At 41.8% G+C, this 21,279-nt stretch overlaps 3 protein-coding genes across 5 annotated transcripts; 2 read left to right on the forward strand and 1 right to left on the reverse strand.

Moving 5' to 3' along the window:
* Positions 1-250: 250 nt before the first annotated feature.
* Positions 251-3,605, forward strand: lsm14b (LSM family member 14B). Its single transcript, XM_031565985.1, has 9 exons — positions 251-492; positions 713-876; positions 1,072-1,207; positions 1,323-1,511; positions 1,700-1,783; positions 1,996-2,157; positions 2,300-2,462; positions 2,753-2,907; positions 3,082-3,605. Exons 1-8 carry the CDS (start codon positions 372-374, stop codon positions 2,901-2,903), a joined length of 1,170 nt encoding a protein of 389 aa, XP_031421845.1. The 5' UTR covers positions 251-371; the 3' UTR covers positions 2,904-2,907; positions 3,082-3,605.
* A 77-nt stretch (positions 3,606-3,682) lies between these two features.
* LOC105903037 (proteasome 20S subunit alpha 7) lies at positions 3,683-5,668 on the reverse strand. The gene is made up of 7 exons (XM_012830731.3): positions 5,444-5,668; positions 5,233-5,359; positions 4,979-5,103; positions 4,610-4,732; positions 4,266-4,385; positions 4,068-4,130; positions 3,683-3,878 (listed from the first exon to the last, which is right to left on the reverse strand). Exons 1-7 carry the CDS (start codon positions 5,537-5,539, stop codon positions 3,795-3,797), a joined length of 738 nt encoding a protein of 245 aa, XP_012686185.1. The 5' UTR covers positions 5,540-5,668; the 3' UTR covers positions 3,683-3,794.
* Positions 5,669-5,754: 86 nt separating this feature from the next.
* On the forward strand, positions 5,755-16,560 carry LOC105903041 (SS18L1 subunit of BAF chromatin remodeling complex). 3 transcript variants are annotated; one of them, XM_012830734.2, is made up of 11 exons: positions 5,755-6,193; positions 7,141-7,217; positions 7,305-7,389; positions 7,646-7,790; positions 8,508-8,699; positions 9,562-9,726; positions 13,117-13,218; positions 13,883-13,975; positions 14,201-14,320; positions 14,685-14,812; positions 15,147-16,560. In XM_012830734.2, exons 1-11 carry the CDS (start codon positions 6,125-6,127, stop codon positions 15,171-15,173), a joined length of 1,203 nt encoding a protein of 400 aa, XP_012686188.1. In that variant the 5' UTR covers positions 5,755-6,124; the 3' UTR covers positions 15,174-16,560. The 3 variants fall into 3 exon arrangements, with proteins under 3 accessions (XP_012686188.1, XP_031421843.1, XP_031421844.1); XM_031565983.1 differs by lacking the exon at positions 13,117-13,218; XM_031565984.1 differs by lacking the exon at positions 8,508-8,699.
* The last annotated feature ends 4,719 nt before the right edge of the window (positions 16,561-21,279 follow it).

Raw genomic sequence — 21,279 nt, forward strand, 5'->3', positions numbered from 1 at the left:
TCTCCTTTAGGACAACCTAGCATTACTTTTATTAAAATGCTATAATTCCATAAAAAAGTCATTAGTTGTCCGCTGGAAAAATGTATTTGATTACAAAAATGAAAGCTACTGCGTTCATATCCAATGTAGTCTATTCTGCGTGCACGAAGGCATCATTTTTCTAATCCGCCACAGGTGTGGTCTGATGAACAGGCGTGTCTAACCTGATCTGGCGAAGTTCCTATAAATTCTTCGCAGTTTAGGGAATCGTGTGACAGCGTGATTCTGTCTAAAGAATATGTAGAGTTTGAGACGATACAGCCAGTACAAACGTTCAGTAGACCCTCCGTTCAAACAATAAGAATATTGCAAACAGGTAGCCATATCTCACCATGAGTACCGGCACTCCTTATATCGGCAGTAAGATCAGCCTCATATCAAAGGCTCAGATACGGTATGAGGGCACGCTTTACACGATAGATACCGAAAATTCTACTGTGGCATTGGCAAAAGGTGAGCTGTAGCCGCGGACTTTGTTGTCTAATTCTCTGCCATTTTGATTGTCTTGTTAGCCTAGCTGGTCAGTCTTCAACAACCTGTAGCACCTTGGGTGGAAGTTTTAAGAGGCTAATTGGGTCATTTTGTTTTGAAAGATGTCTAAGTCATTTTCAGATGTATCTTGTTGACATATTGTGCCCTGAAATCATCCCTGTCTGTGTTTTTTTACTTTCAGTTAGGTCCTTTGGGACAGAAGGAAGGCCAACAGATAGGCCTGCACCTCCAAGAGATGAAATCTATGAATACATCATTTTCAGAGGCAGTGACATCAAGGACATAACTGTCTGTGAGCCTCCAAAACTGCACCATAATTTGCCACAAGACCCTGCAATAGTTCAGGTTTGTAAGGGGCTCAAAATGTTGTTGGTTCCACTACATGGCACGCACCAGCATGGCAGACACCCACATGGCATGCCCTAGGACAGGCCTCAAATATCTTAAGTGTGTCAGTGGCCACTAGTATGTGCTTCAATGGTCCTGGCTCTGATTTTATATCAATCTTTGTTGGGTGAGCTGTCAATTTCTCTCTCTTAGTCCTCCATTGGCAGCGCTTCAGCGGCCTATTCTTCGCAAGGACCATATTCGCCATACAGAGGCATGATGCCAACCTACAGCCAGCTTGCTGCAAGCTCTCTGTTAAATCAGCACTATGCTGCGGCAATGGGTTTGGGTGAGTATATGGAGTTTGGGTGAGTATATGGGGGTCGGTGAAACCCTGGTTTAGAATGGCAATTGGGGTTTGTCAGAAAGTGAACCAACCTTGTGTGTTTCTTTTGCAACAAAAGGAGCAGGGACGCATGGATTTCCAGTCAGAAGGGGCCCAATGGTCGAACAGGCTGTCCAGACAGTGGCGGCACAGAACAGTGTTCAGAAAAAGGGTGTCTTGGGGCCCCAGCCTCAGAGACGAGATGGAGGTAGACCTGTGCGGAGTGGCCTGGGAAGCACTCAAACCCAGAGGTCCTCAGGGCAAAGCAGTGAGTGAATTTGATCGGTTGGATCCAGTCATGTTCATGTCTCAGAGCACTGCTGATGTGCCTGTTAAGGCTTCTTGCACTTTGCTTAAGTGGTACTTTTATCATCTTTTTCTGATTCATTTTCTTTTTATGGAACTTTTAAAGTAATTTACCGAATTACTTTGACTTTGCACTTATTCCTTTGACAGATATGTCTGCTGCACAGCATGGCACAGTACAAGGACCAAGGCAGGGGAATGACGAGAACAGGCCACCACAGAGGAGACGTCAAGGTGTGTCTGGGTCTGGCTTGGGGTCAAAGTTCAAAGTTAAGATTCAATAAAACGATAGTATTTGGATTACATACACTTCCTTTGTTGATTCTACATTTAAGTGATTACAATTACAAGCTTCAGTCTTTTTATATTTAAAATTGATGGCACTAGTAGTAATTCATTCATTATGTAATGAGATTCCTTTTTTCATGGCTCTAAAATCGGAGCAGGACCCCGTAGATCCAGGAACCGTGGAAGAGGCAAGATGAATGCTTCCAGCTCCAAACCCACGACTCTTCAATTTGAGACAGACTTTGACTTTGAAACTGCCAATGCACAATTCAGTAAAGATGATATTGGAAAGGAGATTCAAGAAAAGCTGAACGTTAAAGGTTTCATTTCTCTTTGGCTTAACTGTAATGCATTTTTAGAAATGCCACAAGTAAGATCATTTCAATTAAGAGATGGATAAAGCACTCTTACTATTGGTTAAGTGGTTCTTCAATAACCATTTTCACTCCTTGTTCTGGACAGAAATGAAGAATGACGGTGACGAGGAAAAGACTGACGCAAAGGAAGAAGATGCTGAAACAAAAAGTGGTGATGGGACAGTGGAAGGGGATCCTCTTGGACCGAACTGTTACTACAACAAGGCCAAATGCTTCTTTGACAACATCTCCTCAGAAATGAAATCTAGGTATGGTCCCATTCATTTGGTCAAATTAACACCTTTATGTGCTAAAATGAGGTCCTTGAGTAACAAAATTCTTTAACATTAGTTTGTTGACGGTTTAGGCTGATTCTAGCCCCCCCCATTTTCACACAACTATTTTATATATATATAAAAAAAAAAATACCTATAGCAGGATGTAATGATCTCCTTCATTGGCACATAACCAGTCAATTTATTCTCAAGTGAATCATACAGTTCCAAGAACATACTAAAACTTTACACACTTTTATGTCCTGTCTCTACTTGTTTATAAGACGCACCACATGGGCAGAAGAGAGAAAGCGGAATGTAGAGACCTTTGGAGTGCCAGGTCGCTACCTCAGGGGCCGTGGGATGCGCGGGGGTTATCGCGGGCAGAGAGGAAGGGGGGGTATACAGCGACTTGTGGGCAGCGGCAGAATTTGAGATGGTGAGCTCATTTCTTCCCTCCTAGCATCAGATGTTCAACTGCAAAAAACATTCTATATTTATAAAAATGTCTTTATTAACCAGTATTTGGTGAACATCAGTGGAAATATTTAAATAAACTCATAATTAGGAAACACTTTGCACACCTATTTATACCTTTTTATACTTTTTGCAGGTCCCTTGAGGAAAGACGTCAAGGTTTTGTCGCTGGATTGTACTATATAAATCCTTTTTCTGTTATGTGAATATTTTTTTTTTGCTTTTGTAATGTTTGAAGCACTTTGGCAGAACAGTACATGGGCAAAATGGGCTAGAGGTAGATTAGTACCTTAATAGATATTTTGGTTTAATTAGTCATTCCACATTTTGAGTATTAATTTGACTTGAATGATCAAGTGGTTTCAACTTGTGTATTGTGAAGTTTGCCCATTAACTTGTTTGCCTCCCTGACAATTTACATGTGGTGATCTGCTATTTGAGCCAGAGCCAAACCCAAACTGTTTATTTATGGCATTGTAAACTATGTAATGTACAGCTGAATACAGATTAATTGTGTCTATGAAGTTGAGATCCCCCACGCTGTGATTTGCACTTTTGTGTTCATTTTCTTTTTTTACCTGCTTGTGGAGGAAACTTATTTGTGGGGAGATGCTTGCTGTTGCATATTATTAAATAAACATGTGAAATGTCTATACCTGACTTGGTTAGTTGTGACTCTTTGAACTGGTGTTCATTGGCCTAACTGTCAAAAAAAAAAAATGACCGTACAAGCCATGTTGGTATATAAAGAACTTTTATTTAATTTGTGGAAATATGTGGAAATTATTTCATGTCATTATGGATATAAATACATGTAGTTGCCACTGGGTAGGTAAGAGGGTAATGTTCTCATGTTTTCTTTTTCTTATCGGCCTCTTCTTTTTCCTTTTCCAAAGCCAAGACGTGTTTATCTACCTCTTCAGGATCCAAAATCTGGGGATAATTTTTGAATGTACAACACCATTATTAAAGGGCACTGTCCAAGAAAAAAACCGAAAGTAATCTTTCCTTTTGAATGGGGAGATTTGGCAAAGATTAACATCCTGGTATGTAATATCTACAGTAAGGGTTTTGGGGAAACGGGTGCTCCAACAATAATTAGCAGTGAAGCAGTCCACAAACCTTCAGTGCCTCATTCTGCTTCATGACTGCAAGCTCAATGTTCTTCCCTCCTGACTGCACAACCTAAAAAGGACATGATCAACAGCCACAGGTATTGGTAGACTGCAAATGTTGTGGACGTTTGAAATGGGGCTGGTTCATTTTGTGTTTTAAGTTTATGTACAGTCAAAAGCACTGAGCCCTGCTAATGTCGCTCACCTCCAGCAATGCTTTGATCGCCAGTTTAATGGCTCCTTCATCAGACTCCACATCTTCCTCTTTGTAGCTCTTCTCCAGGAATTCCCGTACAGTTTTTCCTGATCTACCAATAGCATTTGCCTGGAAAAGCAATTGGTACTTAAAGCTAAAAATGAAAGACCTACCCATCAAACTAGCGATTGCAACAACCCCCACCCACCTGGCTTACACAAGCACATCTGTGTGCAGGCATTGAAATATACTTTTAGAACATTTCAATTGAACCAGAAAGTATTTAAAAATAAAATTGCTGAAAAGGTCACTGTGGGGTTGATGCTGAAGCATCCTGAATTCTGTCTCTCTACCTTCCAGGCGTGGTACGTTCCAGATGGGTCAGTTTGGTAAAGGTGTGGTGTTCCATCGAAGTCAAAACCTGCGATCAAGGATGAGATCCCAAAGGGCCTACGCCCATTGCTCTGAGTGTAACGCTAAAGAAATTAAATTGTTTAAACCAGGACCATAGGGCATCAATTCACATGATTTTAGGGCTAGTTTAGAGTAAAACCAAAACTTTAGACTAGAAATCTGGGATTTAAACATTGCCTGGGGCTCTGCCAAATATGCCTATATTCGTTTTAAGTCTTAAACTGACAGTCTTGTCTTTAATGCAGTACAATATAATTAAACAAATTCTTAGTTTACAACTTCCAGCATAGAAGCCACAAGGTAGGCACCTGCTTCAGATTGCATATGAAGCGGGTGATGTATTCCACTGTCACAGGATCCTCCACTGTCAGTCTGTGACTCTGGCACTCCACTCTTGCCCTGTTGATCACAATCCTGGCGTCTGCTGTTAGGCCTACCGGTCAGAGAATATAAGCAAGTTTGTTCGGCAGTTCCTTGGAAGCAGTAACATGAGGGTGGATGTTCTTTTAGGCATTTTCGTGAAACAGGCAGAACGTGGACAAGGCAAATATAAAGTCTCTACCTGCAAACGCCATGAAGACGTTATCGTCCAAAGGGCAGATTTTACGCACGGTTCTGTCATCCTGAAGTTTGGCGAGTGATTTTTTCTCCACTCCAACCACCACGATGGTCTTGCCACGCACGCCAACCTTTATAAATGATGAATTACCACATTTTAGAATCTGTACTGATACAAAAGGAATATATTTTTTGTTTCACTTTCTTTTACTTACTACTGTTGAACCTTTTTTGACCGCTTCTTGAGCATATTCCACCTGAAACAAATGTCCGTCTGGGGAAAAAACAGTAATAGCTCGATCGTAACTCATTGTCGTTTCTACATAAAGAGTTGAACACTTGATTTGACTTCCTGGACTTGAAGCGAATTTCCAAATGAAAAGCGAAACTAAAATGATAGGTTACCAACGCATTCTCTGTGCGCCTCATCCCTGCGCAAAAAGTAAATTCAACACGTGATTTATTGCGCTGACAGCATAGTGTAATAATAGACCGCCGTTTGCGTTGAGAAAAGTGCGTAACGACTGTTGTGAATCAACGGACGTCCTTATTTGCTTCCAATCCACGGTGGGAAAGTAGTGGGTCACTATTGCTCACTGGGTTATACCAAAACACGAGCAGAGGTATTTGTGCACACTGGCCAGACGTAAACCACCTGATCAGCATAATTTGATTGAATACGGAATTATCAGCCACAGAGAGAATGATATGGGCATCTTCGCTATCGTTTCGAGTGTTTATGGTTTGATGGAATATATGCCTTAACATCGGATGCGTACAGAGGTTAATACACCCCTGTTTTCACGAGAATGGGAAACCTAAGCATGTAACACTGGACGGAAGGATAATAAATATTAGAATTAAAAGAAGCGCTCTTGTTTTTAAAGATAAAAACAATGTCAGTCGCTTTCTCTTCAACGCGTCCGAGAGGCAAAGGGGAGGTGACACAACAAACGATTCAAAAGGTAAGGCATTTAGATTTTTTTATGATGGATATTGATTTCTTCTGGTTGTTTCTTAGTGCTGCGAGTCTGCTTGTGTTAATGGTGGGAAAGTACTGAAAATGAACCGACTGCGATGGCAACCACAACAGCTAAACAAAGCAACGAGATGTGGCTGTGCGTAATGCGCTCCCTAGTTTTGACAATATTTAGTGGCCCCACGATGGGTTTAAACGAAAGGAATGTTGGTGTATAAATGCAACAGTAAAACAAATAGCCTAATAAGCATTTAGGCTGCAGCATCGTCAGGAACTTCGATATCTTCTCAACAATTCAGGTCACTCAAATGTAATTTTATTCAGGTGGCAACTATTTTTCCTGAATTGTGTGTCGTATTAGTCTTATTTTTTACTTCTCCGGGGAAATAAATAATTTTCTCTCTGGCCTCTCGGATGTCAACCCAATGTTGTGTATAATAGGTGTATGCACATCTGGACGACAACGGTATATCATTGAGTGCTAATATGAAGGTGTATGTGATGGCCAGTTAGAAAAGACCCAATGGACATCGAGACCTTTGTTCATCTTTGGAGGTGGCGGGAATAAAAGAGAGACTTTGTTTATACTTTTCGTGCAGTACACCAATTGCCCATGTCTTTAGACACAATACAATCTGATGAGGTGGGCCATGAAAGAGCACGTTTTCCGGTTTTATTGCTCTCAAAAATGAACAATGGTATCTTTATGAGAAGCACGTCAGAAGCACACCTGTCATTGGATTGTCTCCCCACTGTCAAACGTAAGGAGGCTGTTTTGGACAGAATGAGAAAAAACACAGGTTAGGTTTACATTTAGGTTTTTCGAGATAACGATGACAAAATGTGACTATTTTATCGTGTCAACTAACATTAGAGTCGTTGCATTAAGGAAGTCATACCTCAAAATGACCAGATGTGCTTATTTCTCCTAAGATGCTGGATGAAAATCACCACTTGATCCAGTGCATTATGGACTATCAAAGCAAAGGGAAAACTGCAGAGTGCAATCAGTATGTATTAATGGCATGGGCTACATGATTAGTGATATGCATTGCTATAGTTTTTATACACTGACTGATTGATTTGTATTTTCACAGATATCAGCAGATATTGCACAGAAATTTGGTGTATTTGGCAACAATAGCAGACTCCAATCAGAACATGCAGTCCCTTCTCCCCGCGGTATGTCTAAGGTTATATTTGATAGGCTACCATGCACACACAACAGAGCCCCCTGTTGGTTTGTCTCATTCTTTTCTTTTCTTTTCAATTCTTTTCTTTCTTTATGCAGAATAAAAATGACTCACTTTGAAAGCACATTATTTCTCTGTGGCTATAATTTCAACAACACCAGAGCTCTTCTCCTATTTTTACAGCTCTTTTTACAGCTCTTCTCATACTTACCCTTCCCACCAACTTTCTCCATTACCTCTTTCAGCCTCCTAACCCTAATATGAATATGGGCCCAGGTGGAATGGGACAGAGTGGAGGGGGGCAGTCTCTTCACTCTCAGTCGAATCTAAATGAAAACTTGCCCTCTGGCCTTCCCCCTACCTCAATGATGCAGAGTGGAATGAGCAACGGTGAGGCTAGCCAAGCACATGTCTGTCTGTCTGTTTGTCTGCTTGCCTCTCACTATGCCATTGCACTAGTCTATCTCTCTGACTGCCTATCTATCTTTTCTGGCCTGCAAGTGCTTTTCTTCCGTCTTTGGTTTTCTCAGTTTTTGGCTGCTCTGTCCCGGCGCCCATCCATCTCTCTCTCTCCTCTGACCTAGTAACCCTTTCTGTCTCTTTTTATTAAAGGTGCAGTCTGCCATTGTTATCACATACACATTTGGTCAAATTCAGCAAACAGTCCTTTAGCTGTCCTTTCAGTGTTTGTGCTAAAAAAAACTCTGGTGTTCGTACACAGCCCTGCAGCCCTGGCTCTGTAAATGGGAAACAAAAATGGTGGCTCGGACCGAACACGGTGCTTCAGGAGCACGGAACGAGAGGAATGTAATTTGATTGGCTGTTGAGATAAAATATAAACAACCTTTTGCAAAACCGAAACTGAATTGCGGACTGCATCTTAAAATAGCATTACGTTTCCTGTCCTTCAGTATCTACCCTAAATTGTTTTTCATACAATAACTACTTTTTTCCACTTTGGCTCTCTCTCTTTCTGTCTCTATAATTGTCTCTTGTCCCCTCCCTCTCTCTGTATGATGTACTGATGAACTGAATGTGTTGCGTACACAAATCCTGCCCACCACGCTGTTCCCTGAATGCCCGCTGACTGTGAGTGTGTGTTGTCAGGCCCCAGCCACGCCCCCATGCAGCAGCAGTCCAGTCAGACGCCTCTGCCCTCCGCCTCCATGAGCCTGCCGGCCAGCAGCCATGGCTCGGCCTCCGGCTACAGCCACTCTGCGCCCTCCTCTCAGGGCATACAGCACCAGGGCTACGCACCCTCAGCCTCCCGCAGCAACCTCAACATGCAGTCCAATCAAGGTGAGCCAGGCGAGCAGGTGGCCAACAGGCCAGGTGGATGTGAGTGAGGCGGAGCAGAAGGAGGGGGATAGGTAGATATGAGGGATATTGAGGGGTTACAGTAGTTATGGGGTATGGTAGGTAAATGGTGACTCAACAGGACACAACAAAAAGGAAAGGTGTTGAGGTGCAAGGTACAATGACGTACAAGGTATAATTGGTAAGGGTAGAGAGGATGGTTGGGAGGAGTGAATTTTCCTGATTACAAGGTATTACTGCACAGGATGTACAGTGACTCGAAACACAGTACATTACACAGTAAATAGAAGACCCCTGTCAGTAAGACCACTCAAAAATGTAGACTGAGGCTTAGTGAGTTTCTCCTATGCTCTTCAGAAAGAAACGTTCTGGCTGGTTGCATCCTTTTCCCTCGAAATCTTCAGATCACTCGTCCCAAGTCTATTCTAAAGGACAAACCAATATGCCTTCCCCATTTTCCCCCTGAGGTCATGAAAATAACGAGCACATGAAAACACAAACACATTCAGTTCATCAAACTGGGAGTCCCTCTCTCCTCTGGAGTCCCGCTTTGTACCAGTACCCTCTGAAAGGCTCACCTGACCTTTGAAAACCTCCCTGACTTGCAACCCTCTCTTCCCCAGTTGGTAATTACCTCTGTTGATGCACTGATGCCATCCCCAGCTTCTTTTGAGTTGTCATGATGACCCTTTCAGGCTCGCAATTTTTTTTTTCACATTAGCTACTGGCTGGTCTTTTGATCAAATCTGTTCTTCCTTTCTTTCCAGCTGAGGCATCTTTGTGCTTGTTTTGCAATACTTCAGTGGTTTTGTCTGTTTTGATAATGCCCCAACAACATGTACAGTGTCAATGATGCACCAACAAGGCGGCGGGACCCATTACTCCTCAGCTCAGGCAGGAAGTCAGCACTACCAAGGGCAACAGCCCATAGGAATGCTGGGACAGGGTAACCAGGGCAACAGCGTGATGGCACAGAGGCCCATGGGAAGTTACCGCTCAGCACAACAAGGTAAGTGAAAGGGATCTTGAAGCTCTTGTCTTGGACTGAAGTGACGAAAGGGGACATTTAATGTGAGCACAGAGAACTGCTGGGCGCTGCCTAAGACATGGTAAATGGCGTTTCATGGGTGTGTAATCTGGATGATTGTAGAGGATTTTTTAATGGAAGATACTATGGTCGTTCTGGCAATTACTGATATGTATGCTGAATAGATTGTAGAAGGAGTTGAGTTCTGTTAATGTACTTCAGGTGAGCTACTGGGGAGGTCTTCTTGTGCCATGCTTTCAAACAGGACTTTGAGGATGTTAATTGAAAATGTCCTTGTTTTAGTCTTTGATCTGTTGGATTGGTGTAATAGTGGTGTTGTTGGAGATCATCTTCATAGTGATCATGTGTCTCTACCACACCGGTTTGGTTAAGAGAGTGCCTCAGATCGACCAGACCAACACAGACAGTCACATGACCTGTGTGTGTATTTTCAGAGATAGGGGAAGATTTATGGTGGCTGTCACTTTTATCCCCAGTTTGCATAAATCACTAGGCCGCTGCTGTGTCAGCACATACCTAAAAATAGGTTCCAGTGTGGCCCTGCATGGGCGGAGAGGGTCACAGGTAAGGCTGTTCATATAGATGCCATTGGACACAGGATGAAAAAGGCACTTGCCTGCTGCTGATGACCACAACATCAGTCAGTTACTCTACCATTGCACTATACTGTACCAAGTAGAGTTGTTTTTTACTTGCAACATTGCCTTCACACAGGTCGTATTTGGTAGTATACATAATTGCCCTACCGGGAAATGAAAGCCATGTTGTTGGTGAAACTATAGAATGTGAGAAAGTTGTAAGATGTAAAAAAAAAAAACATTTGCATCTGATAAGATCTAGAAACTAAGAAGCTAGAAACAGAAGAATTCAATGCACAGTTTACAACTGTAATGGTCGGATAATTTGGCCAAAGATGAAGAGGAGCAGGTAGCTTTGCTATTGGATTGATGTGCATACACATCTTGTCTGTTTTCTTTTTACAACAGTAGATAGGACGGTACATTTTGTTGCTTGTAGTATGCTACTGTGGTCTGAATGAGATGGGTCGTGGCATACATTTTTTAATGCAAAATTTCTAACAAAGGGAAGCGTTTTCCTATTTTTCCCCTATTTCTTGGAGAAGTCATATGACTGTGAATCTTATTTCAGTTGGACATCTGTTTGATGGAAATTGCTATAGCGAATCTCTATTGTACTAGTAGTTTCAGTATAGTAAAATCTTAGTTATGTTTTGGGGAGAGAGGGAAGGCTAGAGTGACTTCATGTCACTAACCCTGGTAACATCAACACAATATTTACTCAAATAGTTTATTCTGTTGCTGTAGTTGATGTTCTATCAATCCCCGGTCACGAGTTGGCATTCCACAAATGGACTGAACTTATGTTTACTTCGTCTGGTTTAAAAACAAAACATTTTGCAAAAATAAGTCTGTCACCTTCTGACCATGTGATGAATGGGGATACCTTGCTCATTGTGCATGACGCGTCTCGTTTTCTTGTGTACTCGTCTCTGCCAGTAGGAATTGACATGAAGAGAAAGTCTCAGAAGCAGAGCAGCTGACTGCCCCTGACCTGTCTTCCTATTCTCTACAATAGGATTTTTTTTGTATCTGACAGGATCTTGTACTACATAATGTTTTCTTGTCCTTTTTCTTTGGTGACTGATCGGATATATAAACTGTGCTTGTAAGGACTGGGCAGTACAGCATAACTGCCTGTACTGTGTTCAATATGGATTTGCTGTGAAAGCAGGAAAATGTAATTCTGTTGGAAATTAGAACAAGTTAAAAATAAATTGCTTCCTCCAGACCTTGGTAGAAAGTCCCTCCCTCCAACCTCAATATGTACCTATTATATAATGCGCTGTGCATGCCCAAATAATTGACAAGCATATAAATGATTTTGTTTTGCAAACACCCCCCCCCCCCTCCCCCCTTAGTGCCTGACAACAAACAGGTGCAGTTCCTCAGTGATGATTGTAGAGCCGAAGACAGTCAGAGATTGTAAGTTGGCTGTAAGTGTCTCAAAGGTTCTATGTAGTGTAATACTACAAGGTGTCCCTTGCTTCCACTAGTTCCTAGGATGGCCAAGGAAACTTTTTATTGGGCCACTACTGTACTGATATAGGCCAGTATGTATAGAGATGTTTTCCAACATTTGGTAGTCACCTATGCTATTTGCAATTTGTATCTATCTTTGCACCTATTCTTCGTTCTTCCCTGTTAGTGGGCAGCTGGTCATCTGGTGATTGCTGGTTTACACATCTCTTTAGTCATTCTTGTTTAAAGTGCCAGCCCTGTGTTTACTGTACCGTGTAGTTATGGACGAAGGCAACAAGTGCTCAAATTGCTCGGGTGACAAATTCTTCAAGGACTATAAATGAGCCCTGTAGCTATGCCAGGGCTTTGTTCTAAACCACGATGCTGTTCATATTTGTTTGGAGTCAGCTCTCTCAGTTCTTGTCACCTCAGTCATGAGACTGCCAGGTCCTCCATCACTTTTCAAATGTCTTTTCTTTTCAAACAAGACTATAGAGAAGGACATGATGGATGGAATTGGCTATACTTCATCAATATTATACAGTCACAAGGTGACAGACAGGTTTCCCAGTTTGTTGGCAAGATGGGCCAAACACAAGTGCAGTCCTTGTTAGTGTTGTACCATCTGGTGGTCTTACAGCAGATCATTGGACTGTGGTTACATGTGTAATCAATATTTTATCAGCTGGTATCTATGGGTTATTTAAGTTGTATAGTTGGCTATTTATATATTTTATAACAGTATTGATATCTGGAGTTTCTGCACACCACAAACACAGAGTTATTCCAATTTTTAGTTATTCATTTCGTTGCATCGTCCTTTCATCTCATATTCCATATCTGTTTTTTTCCTTTCTTCAACTGCACCTCACTTTGAAGTATGATTATCTCTGAAGACTGACTGGCACTTCTCAGTTAGATTTTTTTTTTTTTGTACATTCTCCTGTCATAACATTCTCCACCGGATATACAAACCTGAACACATGGACATGAATTACAACCAACCACTAAAGTTCACCTCCTTTACAGGAAGACTCTTATCCTAGTTCTTACCACCTGAGAATAGCACCCTCTATTCCGATTTAAAATCCTAAGAGGTACGGACTGTGCTATAAACCGCAGTCTGATTTGTCATTTGGATCAAAAAGTGGGAATACCAACCAACTTCACTCCCACAGAAAAGTGAAAAGACAACAGCATCCCTTTCGCAGAACCCCCCAACCCCAAGTGCAATCCCTGGGCCAATCAAATTTGCAATGGGACATTGATTAGACTAGTTTATTAACCAACCCTGGTGTCGCCTGTCTTGCAGGATCTGCACCGCAGTACATGGGACAAGACGAGTTCTACGGAGAGCAGTATGGACACAGTCAAAGCTCCAGCGAGCCCATTAACCAGCAGTATTACCCTGATGGTAATCATGCAGAATATCATTCCCTCTACATACACGGCACATTCAAAACACACACACACACACACACAAACACACACACTCACACACACACAAATGCACCTACAATGCATTCAATCATCAATCTCATCCACCTCTCAGGGTCATCATCCACAGTCCTTGAAGTGTCACTTTCAATTTCCTCACCAGCTTTCGTTGTTTTTGTCCTCCTCATAGATCCTCAATTTTGTCAGTGACAGCCCAAAAAGCTGTCTCAAGGGGCCAAGGGCCTTTTTATTTTTCAGTGGTTCCTTTTTTTTGATGAGGTGAGCCACTCCCTCGACAGTGTGTCAGGCCTTTATTAGTCAATCCAATGGTGTGCCGAAATTTCAGATCCTTTCCCCTCATTTGTCTTGACGGTGTTTGACTCCAGTGCAGACCAGAGTAGTTTTGTCTAGTGTTTGTGAATGTGTGCGTGCGTGCATGTTTCTGGGCATTGTGGGTTTGTCTGTTTTGGGCATATTGACGTATTGAAGTGTCCTTTTTCCTCGGTCTTCGCATAAATACAAACACACAGACAGGAGAAAATCTGTCATTTTTGAACAGGTTTGCAGTGACTTGCTGGATTGTTATTTTTTGTCTTTGTTTGTTTCTTTTTTGGCATGTGCTCTCTTGACCCTCCCTGCAGGTCACGGAGAGTACTCCTATCAACAGACCTCATATGGGGAGCAGGGCTATGAGCGGTCTTTTGAAGAGTCTCCACAACATTACTATGAAGGCGGTAGGTTCAGTTGCCCACACACATGCATGACCTACGTGCCACCCCCACTCACCTCAATGTTCATGTTTTGAGACTACATACCAAAAAAAGTGCTTTATAGATTGTTGAGCAACCCTACTATACAAAACCAAAGACTTGATGGATGTGTCAGTCTATGCCGTGTCCTGTATCCCACAGCCATATATCTTCCATGCTGAGTCACAGTGTTTGTTATGATTCTCACAGGGAATTCCCAGTACAGCCAGCAGCAGGCCCAGTACCAACAGGGATCTGGCCAGCAACAGCCCTTTAGCCAACAGCAGTACTCTTCACAGCAGGGATACAGTGGACAGCCTCAGGGCTATGGTAAGGCCTGCTTATTGTGTGTGTGTGTGTGTGTGTGTGTGTGTGTGTGTGTGTGTGTGTGTGTGTGTGTGTGTGTGTGTGTGTGTGTGTGTGTGTGTGTGTGTGTGTGTGTGTGTATTGTTGAGGACCATATGACATGGCCAGTAAAGCTAATTTCAGGATGTAGATATCTCTGCCGTTCAGTTTAATTGAGTGAAAGCCTGTTTAATTATGTAAATGGGTCATGGGCCTTTTTTTTTAACCGGAAGATTCAGTATGGGTTCATTTCATCTCAAGATTTGGCCTAAATTAATCATTTTTAGTGATTAGTTCATACAGTATAAACAAAACCGTCTTACCAATGTAATTGACTTCTCAATTTCAGGTCCAGGGCAGGGACCATCCTCACAGTACTCCCAGTATCAGCAGGGACAGGGGCAGCAGTACTCCTCATATCGCTCCTCCCAAGGTGCTCCAGGAGCCCAGTCACAAAGGGCCTACGCCTATGAGCAGGTATGTAGGCCAGTATGGAACATGTCCTCACAGCGCAGCCTTTCTTTCTGCGAAAGACTCTTTTACTAAAGTATAATGAAAGGCAAAAAGGGAAATGCTCTTTCATCCATATCTCTTCAAAGTGAAAGAAAAGGATAATTGTGTATTCTGATGGACAGAAGTACAGTTATTGGTGCCTCTAGCAATGCAGCAAGAATGTGAACAAGAATTTCTTGTGATGTACTAGGGGAATTATGAAACATGATTTTACACTCCGAATTTGATTGGATTGATACTTGTCTGTCAATGTGAATGTATTTATTAAAATGCATGTGTTTATAAACTCATTCACCAGGGGCAGTATGGGAACTATCAGCAATAAGGTGGCACTGCCTGACTACTGGTTACCTCTTGTCAGTGGGGAGCAGCATGAAGAGACAGTTTTTAGCCTACATTTTTCTTTTAGTTCTGTTTTTTTTGCAACAAGATTGTTAGATAAAAGACAACAGTTATCATTACTGCCTGTGTATAGGACAAAGGTATATCTATCCTGTTGTCATAGGTTTTTACTGTCAATTGTGTTCTCTTTTTTTTCTCACTCGTGTCTTATAGTTGTTCAAAATGTGTCCTTTCCTCTCTTGTTAACACAACTTAGTGTTCAATTAATTTAGTTTAACAAAGTAGGTGTAAAACATGATCAATCCTCAATGATAATTCAGATTAAGAATCTGCTCATAGGACGAGGTGAGTAAATTAAGTCAAATTAAGCTAACAACTGTAGCCCAGAAATGTATTTACCTATTGACTGTTGAGTTTTTTGAGTAATGCTGGTATGCCTTTTTGTATATTTATTTTGTCCTCTTCTTGACAACTGCCAATGCTATCCCAGAGAAAATGTTAGCTAATGAAAAAAAAGGTTTGCTAAATGGTCTTTTGTGTGTATCATGAACCTAATCTGATTGTTGAGTAGCATCTTTATTTTTGTATATTTATATGTGCACGTAATCAGCCTTTAAGGCATGTTACATCAATGATTTCAATGGTGGTCTTTTGTGTCTTTTGTTTGCTTTTGTTTTCAGTGGACAGAAGGTAATAGATGCAACAACTTTTTAAGGGAAGTTAATGTTACAACCAGTTATTCATAATTTTAAATACCATCATATGTACCATGTTTCTCTCTCTCTTTTCTCGCCTATGCTCATGCCTAATCCATATATCCTGGTCTCTTTACGTTACTCTTGCCTGTTCAGTAGTCAATAAATATAAAAGATAATGACAGTGGGTCAGGTACATATGCATGGCAGGAGTACACATTTTTTTATGTGAACATTTAGAATATTTTAAGTATAGTGAAACTTATACTTTTGACATTATAGCTATTTATTTATTTATTTTAAATGAATGTTGCTTAGCTTATTTTGTAAATGTGTTTTTATATACATTTATTATATATATACTTATATTGCATTTGCCAAAGTCACAGATGGGTGACCTGGGATTCAACAGAGTAACACTTATGATACTAGCATCTTATAGCATCACTAGCCTATATGTAAACCCCATTTACAGTAGACAAACACAGGGACATATATGCTGTTTCAATTAATTTCAATTTGTTTTACTCTATTTTACATTTTTTCTAGTCACTTGTTATATTAACTGTGAAATTCATGACATGCAGAAATAACACACTGGACAAATCTAAGGTATCATGGTTTGATATGACAATTATGTATATTATATCATATGTACAATGAAATGACATAATTTATACAAGGACACTTGAAGTGATGGTTCAGGAATATTTGTCAACTGTGACCAACAACTAAGCCATTGGTAGCCTAAATAATCTAGTAATCTAAAAGTTATGCGGTTACATATTATATTTACAGTAAAGAGATCCTAGATATTTGTGTTTTTAAATAATGTATTGACATTGTCTAATGGCCAAAGGTTCTATACTGCTATTGTTGATGATGGCTTGTTTCAAACCTTTACCTTTATCAGTGGTGAATATGATTTCAGTTTCTAAACTGTGTGTGTGTGTACATTTCTGTGAGTGACAGTGTATGTGTGTACATTTCTGTGAGTGAGAGTGTATGTGTGTACATTTCTGTGAGTGAGCGTGTATGTGTGTACATTTCTGTGAGTGAGAGTGTATGTGTGTACATTTCTGTGAGTGAGAGTGTATGTGTGTACATTTCTGTTTGTGAGAGTGTATGTGTGTACATTTCTGTGAGTGAGAGTGTATATTGCTTTACTTTTTGTCTCACTAGTTGACAAATGGTTAATTACACTAACTTTGATCCTGAGTGGGGGTTGTAGGCAATGCTTGTGGAATCAGAGGCTTTGTTCAGCTGATATGTTTGCCTTATTTTTATATTCATTTTTTTTGTAGTTTTACTTTTTTACAACTGTGATTTGTAATGTTATGAGTTTGTACCTGTATGTATGAGAATACAACATCATACTTCAGTTCACCAGGCAGTAAAACTATTATTCCACCCCTAAGGGGACAGCACAACCCATACCCTCAAAGTTGCAAATGAAGCTTACATAGAGTTAAAGTATCTGGCTGTTAAACAGCTACTTTTGTAACACAACTGATGATCCATGACAATCGAAGGACACCATAACCTCAGCTATATCACTTTGTGTACGTGTGTGTGTTTATTTTTTAGAGTACTTTTGTGATTTGGATGTGTAAGTCTTGGTTTTATGTGTATCAGACTTTCAGCCCCCAATGCGTAGCCTAGTGTGTGAAAGATGACCATTAACCAAATAAGGATTACATCTGTTATTGTCATATAAATCAACAGTCATAGTGCATCGCTTGTAATATATAGTACTCTTTTTGTTACTGTTTATTATGGAAAATAATAAAGAAAATCTTACCTTTTCATGTCTTGTCATTATTTCAAGTCGCCTAGGGCAGGGTTTTTCAAACAGTAGGCAAACTATTGGGCTCTATGAGTACTTGCGTATGCCCATGGGAGTCTGTAATGGACCTGCGACGTTTCAGAGATTAATGCAATCCACAATGAATGACTTGACCTTCCAAATAATGCTAGTGTATTGACATAGATGACATCCTACTGTTTTCTAGGAACTTTAGTGATCACTTGGATAGGCTTGATATTGTTTTGAAACGGCTGCAGGACACAGGGCTCAAAGTAAAGATTGAAAAATGTCATTTCCTGCAACAGAAGGTGAAATTTCTAGGCCATCAGATTTCATCTGAGGGCATTGAAACTGGTCCTGACAAAATCGTAGCTGTGAAGCAGTGGCTTGTGCCTACGACATTGAAGGAATTAAGATCTTTCCTAGGCTTCTGTGGTTACTATAGGCGATTTGTTGAACATTTTTCCCGTATAGCAGGCCCACTCCATGACTTGGTTAATCTTTGCCTTAATTCAGGACACCCATCAAAAGTAAACTAGTTGATGTGTAGTTTGTGGACCTCTGAATGTCAGACCTCTTTTGATGTTTTAAAGCAGCGACTCACTAGTGCACCCATATTAGGATTTGCTGATTTCACACATCCTTTTATTGTTGAGACAGATGCCAGCAACCAGGGTTTAGGCGCGGTTTTATATCAGCAGCAAGGAGGGAAAAGGAGAGTAATAGCATCGCGAGCCGTAGGCTCAGAAATGCAGAGAGAAACGACAGAAATGACAGCAGTATGAAGTTAGAACTTCTTGCTATGAAATGGGCAGTAACTGACAAATTCAGAGATTACTTGCTTGGTTCTAAATTCACTGTTTTGACTGACAATAATCCACTTTGCCATCTCGGTACTGCCAGATTAGGAGCGTTAGAACAAAGATGGATGGCACAGCTGGCAGTGTTCGATTTTGAAGTCCAGTACAGGCCAGGGCGGTCCAACAAGGCTGCTGATGCTCTATCTAGGCACCCTTTAGCAGGGGAGCATGAGCCTGTCACGGATGATGTGGAGTATGATGGTTGTATAGCTATCTGCAATGTGATAGGAAAGGGGACCACACTTGGGACAGAATTGACAACAGCAGGACTGGATAGCTACAAAATCAGGCAGGTCAGGGCTTTAGAGAATGGAGACCCTATTGTCCACTCTATAGCTCAGGGTAATAAATCTACCTTACCTGGCTACTCCAAAGAAGAACTCAGCTCGTTCCAGAGTCAGGACCCGGTCCTGAGTGTGTTTCGGACTTTTTGGGAGGAAAAGCGAAAGCCTAATTTTAAAGAAAGAAATGACTTGTCAAAACCTGTGAGGTCTTTACTGAAACATTGGTCACACATTAGAGAGAGAGATGGACTTCTTTATAGGGTAATTGAGGACAGGAGACATGGGGAGTGCTATCAATTACTGGTACCTGGTTGTCTGAAGACACAAGTGTTGGAAGGTGTGCATGATTCTATGAGCCATCAAGGTAGTGAACGTACGTTGGAGCTTCTTAGACAGAGATGTTTCTGGGTGGGAGTTCATGAAGATGTCAAGCAGTGGATTAAGAAATGTGAGCGCTGTGTGTTGACCAAAATGCCTAATCGTAAGATTCATCCTCCTATGAAAGCATTTTTAGCTAGCAGGCCTTTAGAAGTAGTGGCTGTTGATTTTACCATACTGGAACCGGCTCGTGATGGGAGAGAAAACGTCTTAGTTATCACGGATGTGTTCACAAAGTTCACTCAAGCCTTCCCTACACGGGATGAAAAAGCGGATACCACAGCAAAAGTTTTGTTGCGGGAGTGGTTCATGAAGTATGAAGTACCTAAGCGCTTGCATTCAGATCAGGGGAGAAATTTTGAAAGTGAGGTGATAGCAGAACTCTGTAAGCTTTATGGTGTGAAAAAGAGCCGTACCACTCCGCATCACCCCACGGGAAACGCTCAGTGTGAGCGCTTCAATAGAACACTACACGAACTGTTACGCACCCTCCCGCCTGAAAAGAAGCGTAGATGGCCAGAACACCTGCCAGAGCTGCTTTATGCATATAATGTGACCCCCCACCCTAGGACAGGGTACTCGCCCTATTATCTGCTTTTTGGCGTTGACCCTCACCTTCCCGTTGATGCTCTTTTAGGGCAGGAGTCTACTGTTGAGCCCCGTCACGACTGGCTAGCTATACATCAGAGGCGTCTGAAAGACACCCATGCCAGGGCCAAAGAGTATTGTGAACAGAAAGCAGCTGAACGAATCTCCAGGAACGTGTACTGCCCCCCTATTGAAATAGGCCAGACAGTTTATCTGAGGAACAGACCCCCAGGCCGAAATAAAATCCAAGATGCCTGGAAACCCGCCCCTCACCGAGTGGTGAACATACAAGGGACCACGTATACAGTCGAACCGGTTGAAGGAGGACCTATAAAGAGAGTAAACAGAGTTGACATTAGACCTTGTGTGCCCATGCCTGTTTTCATGCCGCAGCAGAGAAGCAGATCCCGGAACACACCCCCAGCTGCCATGCAAGAGACCAGTCCACACCCAGGTGAAGCTGCTGATGTTGATGATGGTGTAGTGGTGGAACAGGTGGAACAGGTGACCGTCCCTAGTTTTGGCCCCGGTCTAAGTGGGACGCAGCAATCAGTCCTCCTGGATGAACCCGAAGAGACCAGGCCATATAACGCTGTGAGCAGTCCAGACCCCGAGCTCGCTGAGGAACATGCAGAGCCTGGATGTGATGGAGAATGGCTGGAACCAGACCCTGAGCCTGACAAGGAGCATCAGAGGCCGGAGCATGATGGTGAAGGTCAGGAGCTTGAACCAGTGCTTGATGAAGACCCTCCCACACCTGAACTGGAATCCGAGTCAGAATTGGAATCCGAGCCTGAATCTGACCCAGGGTCAGCCCCCACCCCCTGTAGAAGCCAGAGGTCAAATGCAGGCCAACATCCCAATCTGCATCATGAGCCAAAGTCAGTGCTAGACTCTAGTCCAGCTGCAGTCTCTCAGATGATCGCTACTTTAGGCACAGCATTCATTAAGGAGGTTGCAAGAGAAGTTATAAAACTATTAGTAGTCACCGAGGCCGTTGACTATTAAGGAGGGGAGAATGTAACCGGGTCATATTTTGAGGTTGTTGTATGTTTTCTAAGTGGTAATGGGACATCCTTTAAATGCCAGAAAACTACATTGCATCATGTTGTAGTTCCTGGGTTGGTATGTGGTGAATTCTGGGTATTAAGACTGGAGCGAGAACGCAGTGCATCAGAGAAGGTGGCTGGCGTGAGGGATATTTGGTGATACTTGGTTAATATTGCTGACATATAGTGGTATCCTGGGAGCACACGTGTGTGGAGGATAGAGATGTGTGCGTGTTAGGAACATTATCACCACTACCGTTTTGTATTGCTGAACATTTATTTTCTTATACGGCTAGTTGAGCTACAGAGTTTGGATAGGCTTAGCTTGTGTACATGTTAGTTTATCATATAAGATTTCTATTTGATGTAATTTTAGTTTTGTACTTTTCTATACAAATCTTTTGTTTCTATATCTATCAGATAAAGAA

This window comes from Clupea harengus, chromosome 4, assembly GCF_900700415.2.
Source record: "Clupea harengus chromosome 4, Ch_v2.0.2, whole genome shotgun sequence".
Taxonomy (NCBI): Eukaryota; Metazoa; Chordata; class Actinopteri; order Clupeiformes; family Clupeidae; genus Clupea; species Clupea harengus.

Excerpts from the sequence above, each read along its gene's own strand:
- LOC105903037 (XM_012830731.3), bottom strand. The coding sequence starts at position 5,539 with ATGAGTTACGATCGAGCTATTACTGTTTTTTCCCCAGACGGACATTTG. Across the intron at positions 4,733-4,978 it reads TCATATGCAATCTGAAGCAG|CGTTACACTCAGAGCAATGG; the intron begins GTGCCTACCTTG and ends TAATTTCTTTAG. Across the intron at positions 3,879-4,067 it reads AGCAGAATGAGGCACTGAAG|ATTTTGGATCCTGAAGAGGT; the intron begins GTTTGTGGACTG and ends AATTATCCCCAG.
- LOC105903041 (XM_012830734.2), top strand. The coding sequence starts at position 6,125 with ATGTCAGTCGCTTTCTCTTCAACGCGTCCGAGAGGCAAAGGGGAGGTG. Across the intron at positions 7,791-8,507 it reads GCAGAGTGGAATGAGCAACG|GCCCCAGCCACGCCCCCATG; the intron begins GTGAGGCTAGCC and ends GTGTGTTGTCAG. Across the intron at positions 14,321-14,684 it reads TGGACAGCCTCAGGGCTATG|GTCCAGGGCAGGGACCATCC; the intron begins GTAAGGCCTGCT and ends TCTCAATTTCAG.
- lsm14b (XM_031565985.1), top strand. The coding sequence starts at position 372 with ATGAGTACCGGCACTCCTTATATCGGCAGTAAGATCAGCCTCATATCA. Across the intron at positions 493-712 it reads TACTGTGGCATTGGCAAAAG|TTAGGTCCTTTGGGACAGAA; the intron begins GTGAGCTGTAGC and ends TTTTACTTTCAG. Across the intron at positions 877-1,071 it reads AAGACCCTGCAATAGTTCAG|TCCTCCATTGGCAGCGCTTC; the intron begins GTTTGTAAGGGG and ends TCTCTCTCTTAG.